Source organism: Oryzias latipes, chromosome 9 (assembly GCF_053564925.1).
Source record: "Oryzias latipes strain Hd-rR chromosome 9, Olatipes_Hd-rR_3.1".
In the NCBI taxonomy this organism is placed as follows: domain Eukaryota; kingdom Metazoa; phylum Chordata; class Actinopteri; order Beloniformes; family Adrianichthyidae; genus Oryzias; species Oryzias latipes.
Genome location: NC_136245.1, coordinates 26,418,729 through 26,438,158, shown reverse-complemented (window position 1 = coordinate 26,438,158; position 19,430 = coordinate 26,418,729). Strand labels below are relative to the sequence as shown.

The window sequence follows — 19,430 nt, the reverse complement described above, 5'->3', positions numbered from 1 at the left end:
GTACAGTTTTATTATTCCTGAGACTTTAGTTTAAGGCAAACTTTAGTTTGGGACTCAGCCAAAACTGAAATAGCATATGTGTACACCCACATAATGTAATTTCCTTCTTTTTTAAACAAAGTCATCTTTAATCAATCCAACTTTTATGTCAAATTTTCTTTGTAGGGCTTAATTTCAAACCTTTAAATAACATTCTATATAACGTCTGCTAATACTTGTAATTAACTTTACAGAGGTAGGGGCTATTTACAGTGGACCAACTTCGACCCTAAGCAGTTTCTTGCGGAGTCAAACTTCCTCGTGGAAAGCTTTGAGAGCATGCTGGAAAAGGCAGACATTGGACATGGCTACATGGATAGACCCTGTCTGAACCCTGCTGATCCCGATTGCCCCCTCACTGCACCCAATAGGAACTCAACAAAGGTAGGAACTGTATTGTACACCCATTCATGTGTTTTTCTAGGAGTGTTGAGTTTAAACTGAGCTTTTGATGTTTTTTTCTTCTTATTGTCTTATGTCAGCCTTTCAATGTGGCACGGGCCCTGAGCGGCGGCTGCCACGGTCTGTCCAGAAAGTACATGCACTGGCAGGAGGAACTGATTGTAGGAGGGACCACCAAGAATGGCAGCGGACCCCTGCTCAGGTAACACACCCAATCTCTCACACCCACACCTTTATAAACACTGAAGCGATCACGACAGGGCTTATTCTGGAGACACCGAGTGTTTTCTGTTCTCCTTCACTCTCTGAAGCGGCGCATGGATGTGTGCCGTGTGCTATAAATCTTGCAGTCATTAGCAGATTCCATTGAAATCTTAAGAGCTCCAGCTGTTCCTGCTCAGCTTTGGCTGCTCTGCTCGGACAATGCTCGCATACACACTAACGCAAACGTACACACATGTCCACCAAGTGATCTATTGCCTGACTAGTTTGTTCAAATATACAGTGATCTGAGGTACATGGACCTAATTCTAACACAAGTACCAGGTCAAAGCTCATAGAACCTGTGAAATACTCACAGGTGTATGATGGAAACAGTTTTATGTGTGGACCGTAGAGTTACAATTGGAAGCATTCATTTTGATAAAAGTTAAACGTTTTCTTTTGTAACTGCAAGAAGTTTTCTTCTGCACGTCTCACTTTAGTGTTGAATTAGTGAAATTGTGCTTTTGGCACATGGACACAAAAGCACGCAGTCCCAGAGTACAGTGGGGTGCGTTGTTTGTGTTTTTAGTTGTGTGTTTTCCTGGCAAGGTTGGGTCATTAAAGTGTCTGCGCTTGCCTTTCCGCCCGCGTGCGTAAGTTGTGTGTGTTGTGTGTGTGTGTCAGCCTCTCTTCACTGGGCTGTTGCCGCTGGCACCTAGCTTCGACATCTTGTTCGCTAACTGCCACCATTATAGTGATTATCACCATATTACAAAGATCACATTCATAAGCAGCATGACAGACGCATGTCCACTACTTTGCTTTGTAAGATTGTGATGGTGTGAAGACTCACTGATGTCTGATGTCACTGATGTCCAGACTCATTAGTTAATGACCAATCACTTATATTAATTAATAGCCTTGCTCATGTTATGTGCGATGCTGGTGCTTGATATCATGGCCTTTATGATCAGGTGTCTTGTAGAAGGAGACCAGGAGAAAGTGATGTGGCTGTTAGACTCTTGAATTACTCTTGTCTTTATTAGTTTACCTGTATATTTAAAGTCCCACTCCGATCATGTTTAGATCATTTTAAAAAGCCTTCCCAGCGATCTTTTAAATATGATTGGGCTGTTTTTAGCCAAAATCAAAAAACCTGTGTCGCTTTCTTTTGGAAACGCCTTCTGCAGAGTGGCAGGAGTTCATTAGAAATTCATCTTTGACTTATGAGTGGGACTGTTTGCACAACAATGTAAAAAAAGAAATACTCAGAAATGCAAGATTAAGCTTAATTTTCTTTACATATGTCCTCCGTCGTCAGAAAAATGCCACAAAAACATGTTGAAAACACCAAAAAGACCATTTTAGTTGGAGTGCGTCTTTAAGTTGGTGCAAGATCAATGACAGTTTACTAATTAAAAAAAAGGAATCAAGGCCATACCATAAAGTATGATTTGTTCTTTCTGTTCGTTTAACTGATTGATGGAGTCTCAGAATATCAGAAAAAGATGAGACTGGAGCTTTTGTGGGGGAACTTTGAGGGATAAATGCTTTGCTAGGGAGATGAGAAAGTTAAAATGATGCACCAACTGGAACAATAATGTACAGACTAGTGGAAATGTAATTTTAATTTTTCTGTTGCATAGGATACCCATTAATCCTAGGCTTAAATGTATTTGGTGGTTACTTTATGTTGCCATCTTGATTTTAACTGTCTGTTTTTGTCTCTTTTTTTTTCAATAATGGGTTTCAGTTCAGGTTGTCAATTAGGCACTCCTCAGTTGTCAAGGCAATAATTTATCATGAGGCTGCGTCTCTATATCAGAAATGTTAAAGTTGTGTCATAGATTACTTTACAAATGAGGGAAATGTTTCTTTTTACCTTGCATAAGTTAAAAATGTTTCTTAAAATATAATATATATATAAAATATTGCAAATAAACCTCTACTAAATATGAACATAATCCCTCTTCCTCAATGGACTTAATTTTTCCATTCACATCTTCCCAACTCCGTTTACATTTCTTATTAAGTTATTTTGGCATTGGAAAGACAGTATACTGTTTCTTTTATTTGTACACTGTCAAAAAAAGATTTGAATCATGCTGATCACCCACCAGACACTTGACCTCCCTCCTTATGTTCTCCCCCTTCTCATTTTTCCCTCCAGCGCTCAGGCCTTGCAGACCATGTTCCAGCTGATGACTCCCAAGCAAATGTTTGAGCACTTTCGGGGCTACGAGGAGGTGGCCCACATCAACTGGAACGAAGAAAAGGCTGCTGCTATCCTGGAAGCCTGGCAGAGAAGATACTCCGAGGTAAGAGCTAAGTTCAAAACGTAAATGCACAATGATAGACACCAGCCGGATGCAGACAGGGCCTTATCTAGAGCCGGGACTGCTGATAGCTGAAGCTTTGTTGACGTGTGCTGAGTGGCAGACATTTATCTTTCGCTGCTCAACAGAGAGAATTGATGGAGCAAAGGAGCAAGCCTATCTGGAAGACATTAGGAGAGTTCTGGACGTGTCTCTTTTTTTTTTTGTCCATCTCACACTCTCTCTGTCTTCACACAATCACTTTCCCAGCTGTGGCTCCATTGGTGGCTCAAGTGTGACATCATCTGGTCTTTGTTTTTGGGGCCCCAACCTCTGTTCCACATGGTGTGACCCTGCATGTCTGCAGAAATGTGTATGTTGCTGTGCACGTCTCAAATCAACATAAGGATAATACACTTTTCACGTTTAGTTGTACGTTTCTGGGTCCTGAAGTGATTCTGCAGGAATACTTGTTGATATGCGACTTACGCACGTGCAAGTTCACTCGTGGGTGTGCAGCAGAAAACTTGTCAGCTAGCGTTACTTTTCACTGCTCTGTAATGACAAATCCCGGTGATAGTGAGAGGAAGAGGGATAGTGGCTCAAGGAACTGTCTGCAGACTTGCCTACAGCTATGTTTTGTAAATATACATAATGAATTTATTGTATACGTGCCGACTGATTTTTTTTTTTTTTGTTTTTTTGGGGTGTTTTAATTAGCTTCAATAAATCAGTAAATCAGTAAAATACATCTGGGTTCTGTGTGTCAATTAAAATCTAGCAATTTCTATAATTCTTCTTTGCTTAGGACCATCATATATCCACAGGCTGAAAATAATTCCCTCATTTGTCTCATTTTCTCTTTTTTGGGGTTTTTTCCTCCTTTAGTGCTTCTTCACGTTGGATGGCGCCAATATGCAATGTACCATTAACCCCTTGATGTCCACTGATGCAAATTTGTATCAAACCATTTCTGCTCCATACCTTAATTTACCATTTACTCGAAAGCAAAAGAAATTATTTTTTTCTCAATGTAATTTGTATTTATTTTGTTATCTGTGGATTTTTGCAGGCCATCAAATTTAAGTGGGCTGTCACTGCATTAAGGGGGGTATTGCCCCCCTTTCAAATGCCTATATCCGGCCTTACATGAAGGGCTTAACTTTAAATTTTACTTTTTAAGGTTGAAGTTGATCTAGTTGTCTCTGTGTTCCCCTCTTCAGGCAGTGCTGCAGAGTGTGGCAGCAAACTCGTCTCAGAGGGTCTTGTCTTTCACCACCACCACTCTGGAAGATATCCTCAAGTCTTTTTCTGAAATCAGTGTTATCCGTGTGGCCAGTGGATACCTGCTGATGGTACATACACGCCAAGAAAAAGACTATTTTTTAGGTTTGAAAATCAAAGACTGACCACCTTTATGTGCTCACTGTTTGTGCTTAGCTTGCTTATGCGTGTCTGACCATGCTACGCTGGGACTGTGCCAAGTCTCAGGGTGCCGTGGGGCTAGCGGGGGTCCTGCTGGTGACGCTGTCTGTGGCAGCTGGTCTGGGCCTCTGCTCCCTTCTTGGCATCTCCTTCAATGCAGCTACCACACAGGTAATGAACACACATGCAGCAGCTTTTTAAATGATACAGCTGTTAAGTCCAGACCTCAAATCTCTGTCATGTGCGGCTTCACACATCTTTTCTTCCCTTTTTTTCTTAATCTTTTCACGGTGATACCTTTTCCAAACACAGTGTCATTTGTTCACAATATCTACCCTATGTAAAATTCTGAAAGCCTGACAAATAAGTGCAGGAAATGTGGATTTGATGGTTTTAGTTTGGGGTGCAGAGCGGGATAGCTGGAAAGCTTTAATCTCCTGGTTTGGCAGATAACACTCTCACCTTCTAACGGGGGTCAGGACCAGCTGAATAGCTGAATAGACCAAAATTTGTCTTTCGATTTCTTTCAAATACGATGAAATAAAACCTTTTTTAAAAAGTAACAACTGAGTAATTGTATTATTCCAGCTACCACAATTGTTTGAAGCAACTTTTGAATTTTAAGACAGCCAGAATAGAGGAGGGAAAAGCTGCATGATTTGAAAAAAGCAAAAGTGAAAACCAAAGCAAAGAGTTAAAAATGAGGAGATAGTCTTGCCCCTTTTTTGGAGTATCTGACAATTTAGCTGGGACATCTCAATAATGACACGATTTGTATATTTTATTTGTTTATCATTGTACATTTACTTTTTTTTTGTACAGTTTTAAAGTAAAAAGATAGTCTGTATTTTAATTTTGTCAGTTAAAAGAAAAAAAACAAAAACTTTGCTGCATAAAAGTTCATTTTTATATATGGCATCACTTTAATTTAAAGGTGACTGCACATGTTCTTGATTTGTATCTATTCTCTGACATCAAACTGCAAAACCACAAGCTTTTGCCGTTAGCTCATGTGTGTTATTGTTTTTTGTGTGTTCTGCAGGTTCTCCCCTTTTTGGCTCTGGGAGTTGGAGTGGATGATGTCTTTCTTCTGGCTCATGCCTTCAGTGAGACCGGACAGAACAAGAGGATCCCATTCGAGGTGAGGAAAACATGAACAAGAATTCTGTCTTTTATCTCTTATCTTTTTCATAAAGGAATGTGTAAAAGCCTGTCTATGCCTGTGATGTAGCACCATAATTGCTGTGCCACACAGTCAGCCCATAGGGACTGATGTATATAAAAAAATGCTTACTTTTTTTGGTTACCTGTTATTTATTATGTGTTTATTTTTCAATGATAAATGACTTAGAAAAATGCGGATTTTCGTTTTTCTTGCAAGTTCTAAACTATTAAAAAATCAGATTGCAACAACAAACAAGCAGAAAATTGATTTCATCAAAAGAAAAATAAACGATAAAACGAGAAACGAAACCAAATCCTTTGACAAGCCTCATATGTGTGTGTGAGCGAGGTAATATTTCATCTTGAGCAGAGTTTGGAAGGGGGGGCGCACAGGCATGTATTTGCTTGTTTTTGTTTTCCACTGCCTCCCTCTCCCTCCAGCTCTTATCTTTCCGTCTCCCTCATCCCCCAGCTTCCTTTGTGTGGCTGAGATGAAAACTAAACAGAGCTGAACTTGATCTCTCCTGTCTGACACCTAAACACACACTCGCACACACTGACACACACATGTGCACTGGCCTGCAGGCACTCCCTGTGTGGTCCTGCACGTCCTCAAACATACACACAGTTACCGAAAAACCTTTCATGAATTTTTGCGCACTTATCGCTGCGTATTTACTATAAGAAATACTAGTCGGGAGGCAGAACTGAAAGCATCCTCCTGCGTCTGAATTTTTCCCCTTCAGGCCTCAGAGGGATGCAGACAGGCCCAGGTGGATTATCCGAGCACTTGAGGGCTTCAAAATGCAGCAATCACTGTCGCTCCTATCAACATTATGATAATTGTTCATCATCTCTCAAGTATTACACATATGCCGGAGGCTTCTAAATAGAGCGTTTGCTTTTTGCTTTTGTCTGTTAGGACCGCACCGGAGAATGCCTGAAGAGGACGGGGGCCAGCGTGGCTCTAACCTCCATCAGTAACGTCACCGCTTTCTTTATGGCCGCCCTCATCCCCATCCCGGCACTCAGAGCCTTTTCTCTACAGGTATGCTGGACTTTGAATAAAAATAAGTTTGTTGAAAGGAAATTGGCTCCACATTTATGCAGACGACTGTGGACTTTTTGATTTCATTTAGCAAAGTAAGAGTATTACTCTGTGTATGTCTGAGCATGAATGTCATGTGCGATGTTTTGACCCCCCCCCCCCCCCCTTTACCTTCATCGTTTGCGCTGGGTCGAGTGTCTGTCCAGATTGTGGCTGAGTTCCATGTAATAGAATCCAACTGCATGTGTGCGCTCTTCTTGGATGTCACACTTATGTGTGTTTGGGTGTGTGTGTTTGCGAGTGCAGAGAGTTGCGGCGTCCGTGTGGGAGGCTATGATAGCAGCGTTGTGTCCGCACATGTGCACACAAAGGTTGAAGGGGGAGGGGGGCTCAGTCTTCTCCAACATCTGTCATTAATTATGGACGTCACCAGAACAGTGTCTGACAAAATGCCTCCCATAATCAGTGAATTGTGAATTCATTTAAACACTCTCAGTCACGGTGATTCATACTGTAATGAGAGGAGAAGGTCAGGTTAAACTTTTCATGATTCTTAAACAAAGTCTGAGTCTTTGCAGCATGAAAAATGAAATATAAATACAAAACTTAACCTAAACATGCAGCTAAATTAAATGTGCAGATTAAACTATACTGATGGTCTGGTGAGCTTTGGGTTAAAGCCATTCAATGTAATATGATGCTATTATTTCCAGATGGAAAAGAATAGATTTTGCAAGAAAAGTGTTAGAAACAGCTTTGAAGACATTATTTGAAAGATACTCCTTTGACTTTTTGTATTTACAAAATTATTGTACAACATACACATTTTGTATGTTCTTGTGCGTGACAATTTTATATTAGTTTCTATTTGACTTTCCCTTAAGACGAAATGAAAATCTTTTTTAAATCAAGTGGTTTATGGTTACAAAATTATGTTAGGAAATTCGCACCATCTGTTTAATAGATTGATTCAAAAAATCCAAAATTGTTGAAGAGCAGAAGTTCATCTAAGCTTTTTAGATTTGGCCCTGATCAACATCAACACAAAAAGTATTCACTTTTAGACAGATTTCTGAACAAATAAAGGTTTATCAAGAGGTCCCTTGTCAACAAAAATAGCAAAAAAAAGCTTGTACGCAGTTCAAAGCTTAAAAACCTACTCCAAAGAAAGTTTTTAACATGCTCTTGTTGCATTTTTCTAAGGATGGACAATGATGGACACATCTGAAGAAAATTAGCCGTAAAATAGCATTTCTGAGTATTTCTTCATTGAGATCATTGTGAATTAGGAGCAGACGGAAAAATGCAGTTCGAGCTCTAATGAAGTATTGTTGCTCTGCAGAAACAATGTCCTAGAAAACAACAGTTTGGGTCTTTTTTGGGCAAAAAACTACAATAGATTAAAAGATGATTGGAGTGGGACTGAAAATATTTCTGAAACCCATTTAGAAAATAGAACCAAAGCACAAAGATTCAGTTTTTAACATTTTAAAGTAAAGGTGGACCATAGTGCATTGGAACTAATTCAGATTGACTTGTACAACGATCCCCTAGTGGGTACTTAGGGAATTGACCTGGTTCCAATTAGTTTTTTTTCAAGAAGCCAAATTGTATCTAGTAATACCAAATAATTGAATCCCTGCAGCAATAGAAGCACAGAAGAAGTAAATCAGCATGTGAAATGATTTTATATTCCCTTTACAAATGCTTTTGCATTTGTGAAACCTAACCGTCCCATTTAACCTTCTTCTTCCAAACTACTACTCACTAAATGATCTAAGCAGTTGCCACTTTGAGTGCAATATTAGTATGTGTTGATAGATGGCTTTAGTACAGCAGGTCTGTCAAACATAAGCCATGTATATTATTCAGCCTGCCACAATTGATACACATGCACTCACATGCATACCATGCACATGCCATGCATGCCTTACACTTGCGGTTTTCTAACTGGTAAAAGGCAAACTTAATGGACATAACATGATAGGAATCTTCTATTAAGAAGCACATGATATCTATAACCAGCTGTCAGGCTCCTCTCAGTGCAAATCTTCACGTTTGTGTGTTTTGCTTTTTGTTTTTACTGCAGACAACTTATGTAACTTAGTCCAGTTTGTCCTTCATTTTGTTATTTTTTTATGAAAAAAAAAAGCTTGGCGCTCCTGCAAACAAAAACACAAATAAGGGACTCATACAAAGAGGACAAATTTACAGATAGCTCTCTCTGTGGGGGTTATCCAGCGGTCAGTGTGTGTGAAAGCGGATAAATAGCTGTCTTACTTACATGCAATTTCTGTCTTTAAAAAATGGTTTCTCTCTCATCTGAGGAGCAGAGGAATGAGAGGATTTGTGTGTGGAAGAGGTGAGGGTGTGGTTTCACGACGAGGCTGTGCAGTCTTCCTAAAACTGGCAGTAGATAAATGCGTGGATGTGCATTCTTGTGCGATCGTGTGCGAGGTGTGCGTTTGTAGAGCCAAAGCGCTCGCTCATCACCTCAGGCCCGCGGGCCTCTGGCTCCTTGGGTGGTCTGGCACACATGTGATTGTGCGTGTGTGTTTTAGTGGTCTGGCAACTACGCAATATCCAGATTGTACTCTGGGCTGGGCCCCAACCTAACCCCAACCCCCACCGTCCTCCACGACACCACCTCCAGAATTTCAACCACAACTCTGTTTTAGCTCTTATTACACACAAGCCTCGCCTTTTCACTGCATATTTAGTACGTTTCTGCTGAAAGCAGTTTTTTCAAATTGTGTGAGTATTTTTCCCCTTAATATTTCAACTTATCTTAGTGTTTAAATGATCTAGAAAAGCCTTTCTTTTTCTTTAAAACCTGAATTTACAGATAGATCATAACAAAGAATTTTGGTTCTATAAACGCATTTTCTCATCTCTTCAAGACACACTTTGCTGAAACTTGTCTTTTTAATGAGTTCTTGTGGCATTTTTCTCACGATGGAGGACATGTATAAGGGGAATTGATCCCAAAATAGCATTTCTGAGAATTTTTTTTATTCAAATTGTTGTGAATCAGGAGCAGGCGAATAAATGCTCTTCGAAAAAGACCATATTTGTGACATGTCTATGAAGACTCGCATTCATCCAGGTTGATTCCATCATAGTAGTAGGTTTAGGGGCTGTCATTTGGACTTAGTTTTTAAAGTTAAAAGACGTTTCTTATGCAAAAAAGAGATGACCAGTGTGGGGAGGTATTCACTGTCTCCCCAACCCCCAGCTGAGGACAAAGGACTCTTAACGACCCGAAACCATGTAGTCTAACTACACTATACTACTAAGTCAACACTATCCAGTTTCAGGTCTGACTCCTCCCCCATGAGCGCATATATACCAGCTCTTTTACCAGCAAATTCAGAATTGACAAAGCCTCTTGGATAGGAGGTGAAACGTCTTCTAACTTTAAAAACTAAGTCCAGATGACAGCCCCTAAACCTACGACTGTGACACATTTGTGACATTGAAAATACTCTGGGCCATAAGCGCCCTGCTCTACTCCATTGCAATGCATCCATTTATACATGACTAGATCCATATATGTCTTTGTTTTCCTCGTCTGAGCTGGCATCTGGCTCAAAACTGTAAGACTGGATATCTCCAATATTGCACATTTATGTTGCACTGGTAATTGTAGGGTTTGAGAGGGTCCGTAAGCTAGCGGGGGAGCATGTAAACAGAGATCTCTCAGTTATGGGTGACAAGTACAGTCTCACCTACAACTGGGAGGTAAATATCGAATGAAATGCTGCCGCTCTGCAGAAACTATATGCTAAAAAAACAACGCAGGTTTCTTGTTTTGGGCTAAAAGCTGCATAATCATAATCAAAAATATCACTGGGAACGCCGTAAAAATCACTCAAAAGTTGATCAGAGTGGGTATCAAAGACTTTTTTTTCCCCCATGCAGCAGCTTTCGGGTGGCCGGTAATATTGGTTATTTTGCAGGCTGCTGTGGTGGTGGTGTTTAACTTTGCCATGGTGCTGCTCATCTTTCCTGCCATACTGAGCATGGACCTCTACCGCAGAGAAGACAGGCGCTGTGATATTTTCTGCTGCTTCTACAGGTGTGTGCACCAGTGCAAAGCAAGTTCTTGTGTTTCTGATTATCTTGTCGTTGAAATAAATTGCTTCCCTCATTGAAGTACCCTTACAGTAATCCCCTCCCTCAGCCGGAACCTAATTACCTAATTACCTAATTATTTTTCCACCTGGCTGCTATGTTTTTATCTTTCCAGTCTTCATTAAGCTTCACCAATCTCCTTGCCAGTCTGAGCATGTTGTTAGCTTAGTGATACTGCATATGTGTACCCACACCATTAAATGCCATTCTCGGATCTCAGCTTTAATGTTGCTGGCAAAAAATAGAAGATAGACGGTGATGGAGTGCCTTAAAACATTTTCTACAGAATATTTTTATTTCATAAAATCAGATTTTGTATGAATATGTTAAAAGTCCCCCATTTATTAAGTTTCTTTCCCGCTATTTATCCCCGCAGCCCTTGTGCCAACCGTGTGATTCAGATTGAGCCTCAGGCGTACCTAGATGGGCCAGAGGCAAACCATTATAGCCCTCCGCCGTCATATCACAGCCCTCCTCCCTCGTATCACACACCTCCCCCGGGCTACAGTAGCCCCCCTCCCTCCTACAGCAGTCACAGCTTTGCCCATCAGACCCAAATCACCATGCAGTCCACCGTGCAGCTCAGGACAGAGTATGATCCACGCACCCAAGCCTTCTACACCACAGCGGAGCCCCGGTCCCAGATCTCAGTGCAGCCCATGAACCCACCCCCAACCAGGGTCAACAGCGATTACCGCAATAACAACAATAACAACACAAGCAGCAGCAGCAGCAACCACGGCAGCGGAAGCCGGGGAAACGGCGGATCTCGAGGCACCGCCACCTTCCCCCAACACTTTTCGGCGCCTTGTGCTGCCATGCCAGCTTCAGCCTGCTCTGCTCCTCAGGGCGACACCGCCTCATCAGTTGGACACATTCCTGAGAGCAACAGTTCCACGCGGGATCTGCTGTCCCAGACTGGAGAGGCCTCTTTTGGCCTGCACTGCTGGGAGTCGCCCTGTTCTCGCTGGACGCTTGCCTCATTCGCCGAGAAGCACTACGCACCATTCCTTCTACAGCCCACCACCAAGGTGAGCTTAGCTAATGAGAGTTTTTATAGAAGGAGAAAGCAGGGAAACGGGGTGGGGGGCGGCTTCTGTCTGTGGTGTAGGTACATTTGTGAGCTGACTTGGTTTGAATGGGGGAATTAGTCACCGAGTGAACAAAGTAGAATAGGAAATATCCGAGGTAGAAGTTGTGGTCATATCTGAGTCACACACACACAAACACACACACAGTCATGTGGGTGGTCAGTCCTCTCACAGACTTGCAGAGCTGAAATCATCTGGTGAACTGTACTTGACATTGCAGTCTTTCTCAATTTCACTAAACTGACAAATGTTATTTCAATCCTCCAAATGACTTCATGTGGCCTTCACAATGCCTTCATCCAAACTTCTCTTTTCTACTAAACGCAACAAACTCCAGAAACTTTTAAGAAGTCAATTCCTAATTTATTTACAATTGGTAATTAAAATGATTTACTTCTCTGTGCAGCTTTTCAAGTTGATTATGAATGATTGATTTCTTCTGTGTGCCTTTTGGAATATTGCTAAATTACATGTTAAATCATGCACCAATCATTCATGCTTCTCCTCCTCTGCATCCCTCTGACTGTAGGTGGTTGTGATTGTTTTGTTCCTCTGCCTGCTTGGAGTCAGTTTGTACGGGACCACCCAGGTGAGGGACGGCCTGGAGCTGACGGACATCGTACCGAGGGAGACCAGCGAGTATGACTTCATCGGCGCCCAGTTCAAGTTCTTCTCCTTCTACAACATGTACGTGGTTACGCAGCGAGCTGATTACGCCAAAAACCAGCAGCTCCTGCACCAACTTCACCAGAGGTTTCATACCATTCGCTACGTGCTGAAAGAGGACAACGGCCAGCTGCCGCGCATGTGGCTGCACTTCTTCAGGGACTGGTTGCAAGGTAGCATATAACCTGATGTCTTGTTATATCTCCAACCGGATGTCATTGTTTATCTGTGTGTACCTTTCAGTCAGATTTGGCATTTGGGTTGACACATTTCAATAATTCAATTTAGATGAATTAACTGTCTCATGAAAGAGTTTCGACATCATGATTGTCTCCGCAGTTTTGAAATTAAGCAAACAAGATGTTAAGAATGACTAATGGACATCGACAAGGGCTAATTGAAATCACCTGTTTCTTCTACAAAACAGAAAGACATGAAAAGCTCATTTATTTATTTTTTTCCCTCCTATCAAGAAATCCATCTTTCACATGTCAACCATGTCCTTGCACGGCTTAACTTTCAAGCAAGGAAACAGCGACCGCTTCGCTCTTTTCAGCGATATAAAAAAAAGTATGTTAGCCGGCTGGAAGCCACACAGAGAGCGTGCGTGTGGGTGAGGGAGGCAGAACAGTGTCTGATATTGCTTTCTGCAATGGTGGGACAAATTGGAGCCAGACAGGCCAAGGAACGAGACCCAAAACAACATCTCCCACAGACGGACCACAGCATGGCGTAGGAGGTGGGAGGGCGAGAGGGGAGGGCTGTAATACACATATGGATTGGAGAGCACCATAGAGAAGGAAGCATATGTTACTGATAGAGGCTTGAACGCTTGATTTGAGTTTTAGGCTATGGAAGTCTGGCTTGTTGGTTATGAATGAAGTTACATGAAATAAACGGCACTTATTAAAAGGTTGAGGATAGTTTGCAGTGTTCTGTTTATGCTGCTCTGAGTTCATACATGCTGTGTTTTCTCTTTACAGTTGTTCCTCAGAGAAAAAAAAAACAGAGTTGACAGAGCCAGAACCTTTCAACCACCAACACACCTCTCTACTTGTGGTTTACAGGACTCCAGGAGGCTTTTGATAAGGACTGGCAGGCCGGTCGCATCACCCACAGTAGCTACAAGAACGGTTCTGATGATGGGATCCTGGCGTACAAACTTCTGGTGCAAACGGGACGCCGAGACAAACCCATTAACTTCAATCAGGTATGCTTATTTTTTTAACTCATGTCTGTTTGTAAGTCAACATTTCGATTAAGTATATAGATGGTTTGTTAAAACTTGGGGTGCTTTCACAGCTGGTGGTTCAGTTTGGTGTCTTTAATGCTCTTCATTTCTTAGTCCAAACAAGAAAATCCTAGTTTTCCTCGAAACAAGTCTCAGTTTGACTGTGAGTAAATCTTAGTAACAATACTCCGAAGGCAGAAAACAAACCGAATAGTAAGTAAAGGAATAGAAACATACCTACAGGTGAATTTAAATCAAATCATATAAAATCGAACTTTATTTATAATTTAAAGGAGTGTGACTCAATCAGACAATGGTCTGTTGGACTCTTTGAGTACTCAGCGGTTCTAGTTTATTTTGTTTTTTGTGTTTTTTTTTCTTTCTGGTTGCTGCTCATAATGCCTTATTCACAACTGTCCTTAGTGGTGGATACAGGCTGTCTGCGGGCAAAAAAATAGGCAAACTTGCACAAAATATCAAGGTTGTAGACCACAAGGTGAGCCCATACCGCGAAAATGTTTGTGCATAGTTTTCTACGGGCTTGCTGCAAGTAAGAAGTCACACAGAACACTTGAACAACACCCAAGGGTAGGTTAGGGTAAGTAGGTGAGACACAGGCACGTCGTACCTATTTTCCTCTTTTTTTAAGCTCCCCCCCCAAATCCTGCATAAGGAGCCCGTTAGTGCTCTTCACGTTATAAATGCAAGCCCTGACTGTTAAAGATTAGAATATTAGACAGAGCGTAGTTTGTGTGGACATAAGGATAATATGCACACCCAGTGTATGCCGAAATTTGCACACGGTCAATAAGAAGCCAGTACGCACACCTTGCTAACAACTAGAGTGTGGCACAAGGGCATCGTACAACAACCCCCATATGTCATAAGTGCGAGCAACTCACATTATAGCTACACATTTTTCACAATACACTTACTAACGCAAAACAAACATACGTTCCATTTTTATAATGTTCCTTAAGATGGCCAGATGAGCCTCAAGGAAACTACAAAACACACATGTGCTCCCCTTAAGATGCAGCTGTTACAACCCTCCATAGGCCCAGACAACCCAAAATCCCACAGCACCTGTGAAGGTCACCAACCCTTTGGGTGCATGTGACTAGGGCCTTTGGCACTGTCACACCTAAGCAAGCTCCTGTTCTACTCTGTGAGGTCCACTCTCAAAAGTGCACCGTGAAACTTAAGCAAATAATAAAACCTTTTTGCATTCTTTAACCAATAAAACTTCATCTTTTGAAATATCCTGGTCTAAATGTGTGTGTCAGTGTGTGTTTGTACTCTGGGGCTGCTTCACTTGGCTTTTAAAAGTTTCTGCCATTCATACTTTTTCTCTCTCCCAGCCTGGTTTCATCTGCCAATCGTTATGACTTTACTGACTCGAGGAATTTAAAGCTCTCACTGGAGCTTCTTCCTGTCCTGAAAAACAGATCAGCTTAGCATTTCCAACTTTTAACTGGTTGTGTGTCTGTGTGTCTATTGGAGTCGTCTTGACAGTGTAATGTTCCCTGCACAGGTGTTGTACAGTTGGCTCATTGGGGCTTGAAGCTTTTTGCACACCAGTTGGATAGGGAGGCAACATTCTGGTGTTCAGTAGACTGAGTTCAGTCGTCTCCTTTCTCTCATTTCATCACGAGAGCTGGCAGAACCACAAGAAGTCCATCACGGTGCATTGCTGAAAGGTTCTGCCGACACAGCAGTTGGTTGGGTGTTGATATTTTCACCTCAACTTAAACCGAATGCAAAAAAGAAAAAGCATGCATCAAAGGTATGCAACAAAAGGATAATATCTTAATTATCAGACAGTTTCCAGTTTGGCTGTTGAAGGGAGTCATGTCTCCAGTCTGGTACCATTTAAGATTCTGATATTCAATGACTCCAGTCAGAACAGCTTAGATCTCAGATGGAGGTCAAAAGAGGAAATTTGCAGAAGATCAAATCTAGTCTCTAGTATGTCAGCAGAAAGATACCAATGTGCTGATAATGAGACAGATTTGGGCGATAAAAGGAGGAAATGAGGGGAAAAAGGTCCTGGTTAAACAATCCATCTCATGATTTTCCAGTGTGGTACCATTGCATTTCAAAAAGAAAAGACAGACAGAGATGCATGGCTGCATTCTTTGGCTGGAAAATGGGAAAACAGAAGATAAGAAAGTGAAGAAATATAAAAACAGCATTCTTGGCCAGGACTCCCGCAAACCTCAAACACAAAACAGTCCATGTGCTTTTCACCACTAAGGTCATTTTCATCAAATTTAATCCGCTTAGCTGCATCTTTTGTTTATTTGTGTTAATAATTTGTCTATGAGTTTGCTCAAGTCATGCATGTCTACAGATTAGAGTGAAAGCTTTTCTTCCATTTTTTCATTCATGTGTTTATTTTGGACATTTGTCTTACCTAATATACTCCACAGCTGACTATTCTGCCCATTTCTTTCTGGGAATGACAGGAAGCAGAGTCAGGCCTTGTGTGCGGCCCTGTGATTTCACTTCCTCTGCCTGTGAGGGATGTGCGCTTGCCATGAGTTGTAGGGGCCGCCAGCAGAGTTGCCTGGGCTTCCCGTGACAGCTTAAAGACATACAGTTGTTGCATATCCCGCTGTTAAATTCAATCCAGATCGTCTGGAATCCGGCTCTCCGTCTCCGTCTCTCCCTGGCTAACTCCTGCCCTCCGCGCTCAACTGCTGTGTCCGCTTTCATTGAGGGGAGTTGGATCATGTGCTTCCTTTGAGCCAGCTCTGTGTGGGCATTTGTATGCACTGGGTGTGTGTTCTGCTTTTACAGTAGATGTTTTCTGTGTCTTTAAATGAAGACCAGATCCTGGCTGACCCTGGCAAATTGGAAAGCTAGATGTTTTATTTTGATATGCCGTTCTATGAGTCTGTGCTCTAGAGCTCTGTCTCCTGCTCGCATAACTCTGTTCCTGGCGATGCATACATTCCTTGTGTGGTTTGAAAACAAGGCGACAGAACGGTGTGAAGAAATAGAGTAAAGAAGGTGCTGAGGAGAATTAAGAGTCCAAATAAAGGTCAAGCTAACGCTATCAAGATTTCTTTTGTTTTTAGGGACGGGTGGCTTTGTGGCGCCAGGCATTCTGGGTACCCATAGGAGTCAGGAGAACCAAGTGTTAGCAACATTTGTACAGATGTTGTGTTATTTTTATAGCTCTACTCCATTTGCTGGGTGGCATTTCCTTCGGTGTTAACAACCAGGTTAACTGCACACAGACGCACCCAGGGACTCCAGCCAAATTTTTTATTGTTACGCTAACTCAAGTAATTTTTTTTCCACCGTCCCCACCTTGAAAAAAAAAAGAGAAAACCTTCTCCTTTCTTCATGTACCTAACCCCATGAGTCCAGCTTAACCCCCGAAAGCTCTCCCTGCCTCTGTGAAAGAGGGATTTATAGTTCCTAGAAGGGAGAGTGGCGGAGCAGTACAGTAATGGTTTTACCTCTCATGAAGTAGGACTGGAAGGCTTCCCCTTATTTTTTCACATGGTTTCTTCAGGTTCTGCTGTGAAAGAATACTGATTTTTTTTTTTCGTCTGACAAATTCACATCAGTAAAGTCCAGCACATTCCCTGTGATTTCAGCTGCGTTTACACGCTAACAGCTACTTGGAGAGAAAACATAAAGCGTTGAAATGCCTTTCTTTATTCTCATACGCTGCATCCTTTTTTTAGAAAACACCACAGACACATTAAAAACATAAGCCTGAATGAGTTGATAGAAATTTGAAAAACAGAAAGACTGATATATTTTAACAAACAATGCTTCTGCCCAAAAATGTGCTGGTAGTTCCTCGGCCACATTTAATAGTGTTTCTGGGTTGCCAAGGAACACATACACAATAAAAAGCCTGTTTAGCGACTGGAATGACAACAATCCCATTTTTCATTGTGCTACTGTCAAAATAGGAATTAATTATCTTAGCTTTACTCTCAGCTTTTATCTGACACCTTTTGAAAGGGTTCTGTGATGGCAAAATCATGTTTGCTTGTATTTTTTAGTAGAGTGTATGATCAGTGATGAAGCAATTAGGTCCAGTGCATGAGCCAGCATGAATGCAAAAATCACAGTATAAATATGGGGATTTGACAAAATGTGGTTTCCCTTTAATGTTCTGCTTTGTATTTATAGTTGCAAAACGTACAGGGACATTTTCGTACAGAAACAAATGTCACTCTAGCATCACGTGGACATTTTCTTAGATTACATCAAAGAAATCTGTAGAAAAGAGAAAGGATGTAAGCAAAACAAAGAATTCTGCTCAAAACGTTTTAAAACTTCTTAGATTTTAAACCTTTTGATTTAATCATAGCAATATTTGTTGACATATAAGTCAGTATGAATAAGCTCAGTTCCAAAAACAGCCTTTTTTATTCACCGGACAGCCTGTAAAATAACCGAAATGTGATTATTTTTCCTCCTCTGAAGCAAAGGTGAATTATACTTGTATATTTAGACATAGGAGGTTCTGGTTGCATAGTCATCAGCAGCTGCAAAGTGCTGCAAGACCTCTTTCAGAAATGTGTTCAGAGTGGTCAGGACATCAGACCTGAGGTTGGCCCTCAGTATCCTCTGTAAAGTGAGACGCTGATTCGACATTTTCCGTGTTTTAATGTGGCATGTTAATTCTAGGAAGTACGGGAATTTTCAGAAAGCTAGCCAGTATTTGAACTTTCGATTTTTTTCTTTTCTTGCACTCATGCATGCGCATAAAAAGGAATTTTTGCTGTTTTCTTTCAGTAAAATGTTGTCCAACTTCCACAATTCCTTTGCGTTTCCAATAACATGTGTTAATTGTGACCTGATGCATGCCAATCTGCAGAATTGGGTTGCCTTTGAAGGGTTAATGGGGCCTTCATTAACTTATCTCTTTTGTTGGTTTTCTAGCTGACCAGTCAGAGGCTTGTTGATGCAGATGGAATTATCAACCCTGGAGCCTTTTATATCTACCTTACTGCCTGGGTCAGCAACGATCCAGTAGCATACGCTGCCTCGCAAGCCAACATCCGTCCACACCCTCCTGAGTGGCTCCACGACCATACGGACTCCATGCCCGAGACACGCCTCAGCAGTAAGTTGTATACTCCATCCGTCTATCTGCTAAATCCCTTTTGGGGTCACGGGAGCCAACCCAGCTACTTTTTGAACAAAGGCGGGGTTACACCCTGAACATGTTGCCAGTCTGTTTTTGGACTGTGGAAACCGGAATGCCCAGAGAAAATCCATGCATGCACAGACAGAATATATAAACAAAAAAGGTCCTAGCTGGTATTCGAACTGTTTCACTGTGAGGCGAGAGTGCTAACCAGTATCCCACAGTGCAGCCCTAGTCCTATACTTGTAATTATCTGATTGAGAAAGTGTTGCAATTCAAAGAATCACAGTAATAACGGTATTTCTGCAGCTCGATTCCAGTATTTGGCATCATGAAGTGGGAAGTTCCTGTTTTTCTAAAATATGTGTACCTTTTACAGAGTTCATTGATCCCATAAGGCAGCTGCCACGTGTTTATCTCTTGTGGTTTGCTCAAAGTGAGGCATACTTAGCTGTTGTTATGGTGCGACTGCGCATACGTGAGATCAGGTTGAAGCTGAAAACCAAGACACAACTAAGTGTTGTGCTTGTGGTTTAATGCTATAGTCTTGGCTGCCATGGGGCCCCCGCATTACACACACATTACACAC

General features: G+C 41.6%; 1 protein-coding gene across 3 annotated transcripts in view; it reads left to right on the top strand.

Moving 5' to 3' along the window:
- The window catches only part of ptch1 (patched 1), a 54,609-nt gene that overhangs the window by 21,922 nt on the left and 13,257 nt on the right, over positions 1-19,430 (top strand). For all 3 annotated transcript variants that reach the window (XR_013658174.1, XM_023958347.2, XM_023958346.2), the window contains exons 6-17: positions 234-423; positions 522-643; positions 2,816-2,963; positions 4,184-4,315; positions 4,401-4,556; positions 5,428-5,526; positions 6,472-6,597; positions 10,557-10,675; positions 11,108-11,762; positions 12,352-12,661; positions 13,556-13,698; positions 18,634-18,817. Coding sequence is in view for 2 of the 3 variants with exons in the window: in XM_023958347.2 (XP_023814115.1) it covers positions 234-423; positions 522-643; positions 2,816-2,963; positions 4,184-4,315; positions 4,401-4,556; positions 5,428-5,526; positions 6,472-6,597; positions 10,557-10,675; positions 11,108-11,762; positions 12,352-12,661; positions 13,556-13,698; positions 18,634-18,817 (2,384 nt within the window). In the remaining variant the exon portion in view is untranslated. The remainder of the gene's footprint in view (positions 1-233; positions 424-521; positions 644-2,815; positions 2,964-4,183; positions 4,316-4,400; positions 4,557-5,427; positions 5,527-6,471; positions 6,598-10,556; positions 10,676-11,107; positions 11,763-12,351; positions 12,662-13,555; positions 13,699-18,633; positions 18,818-19,430) is intronic.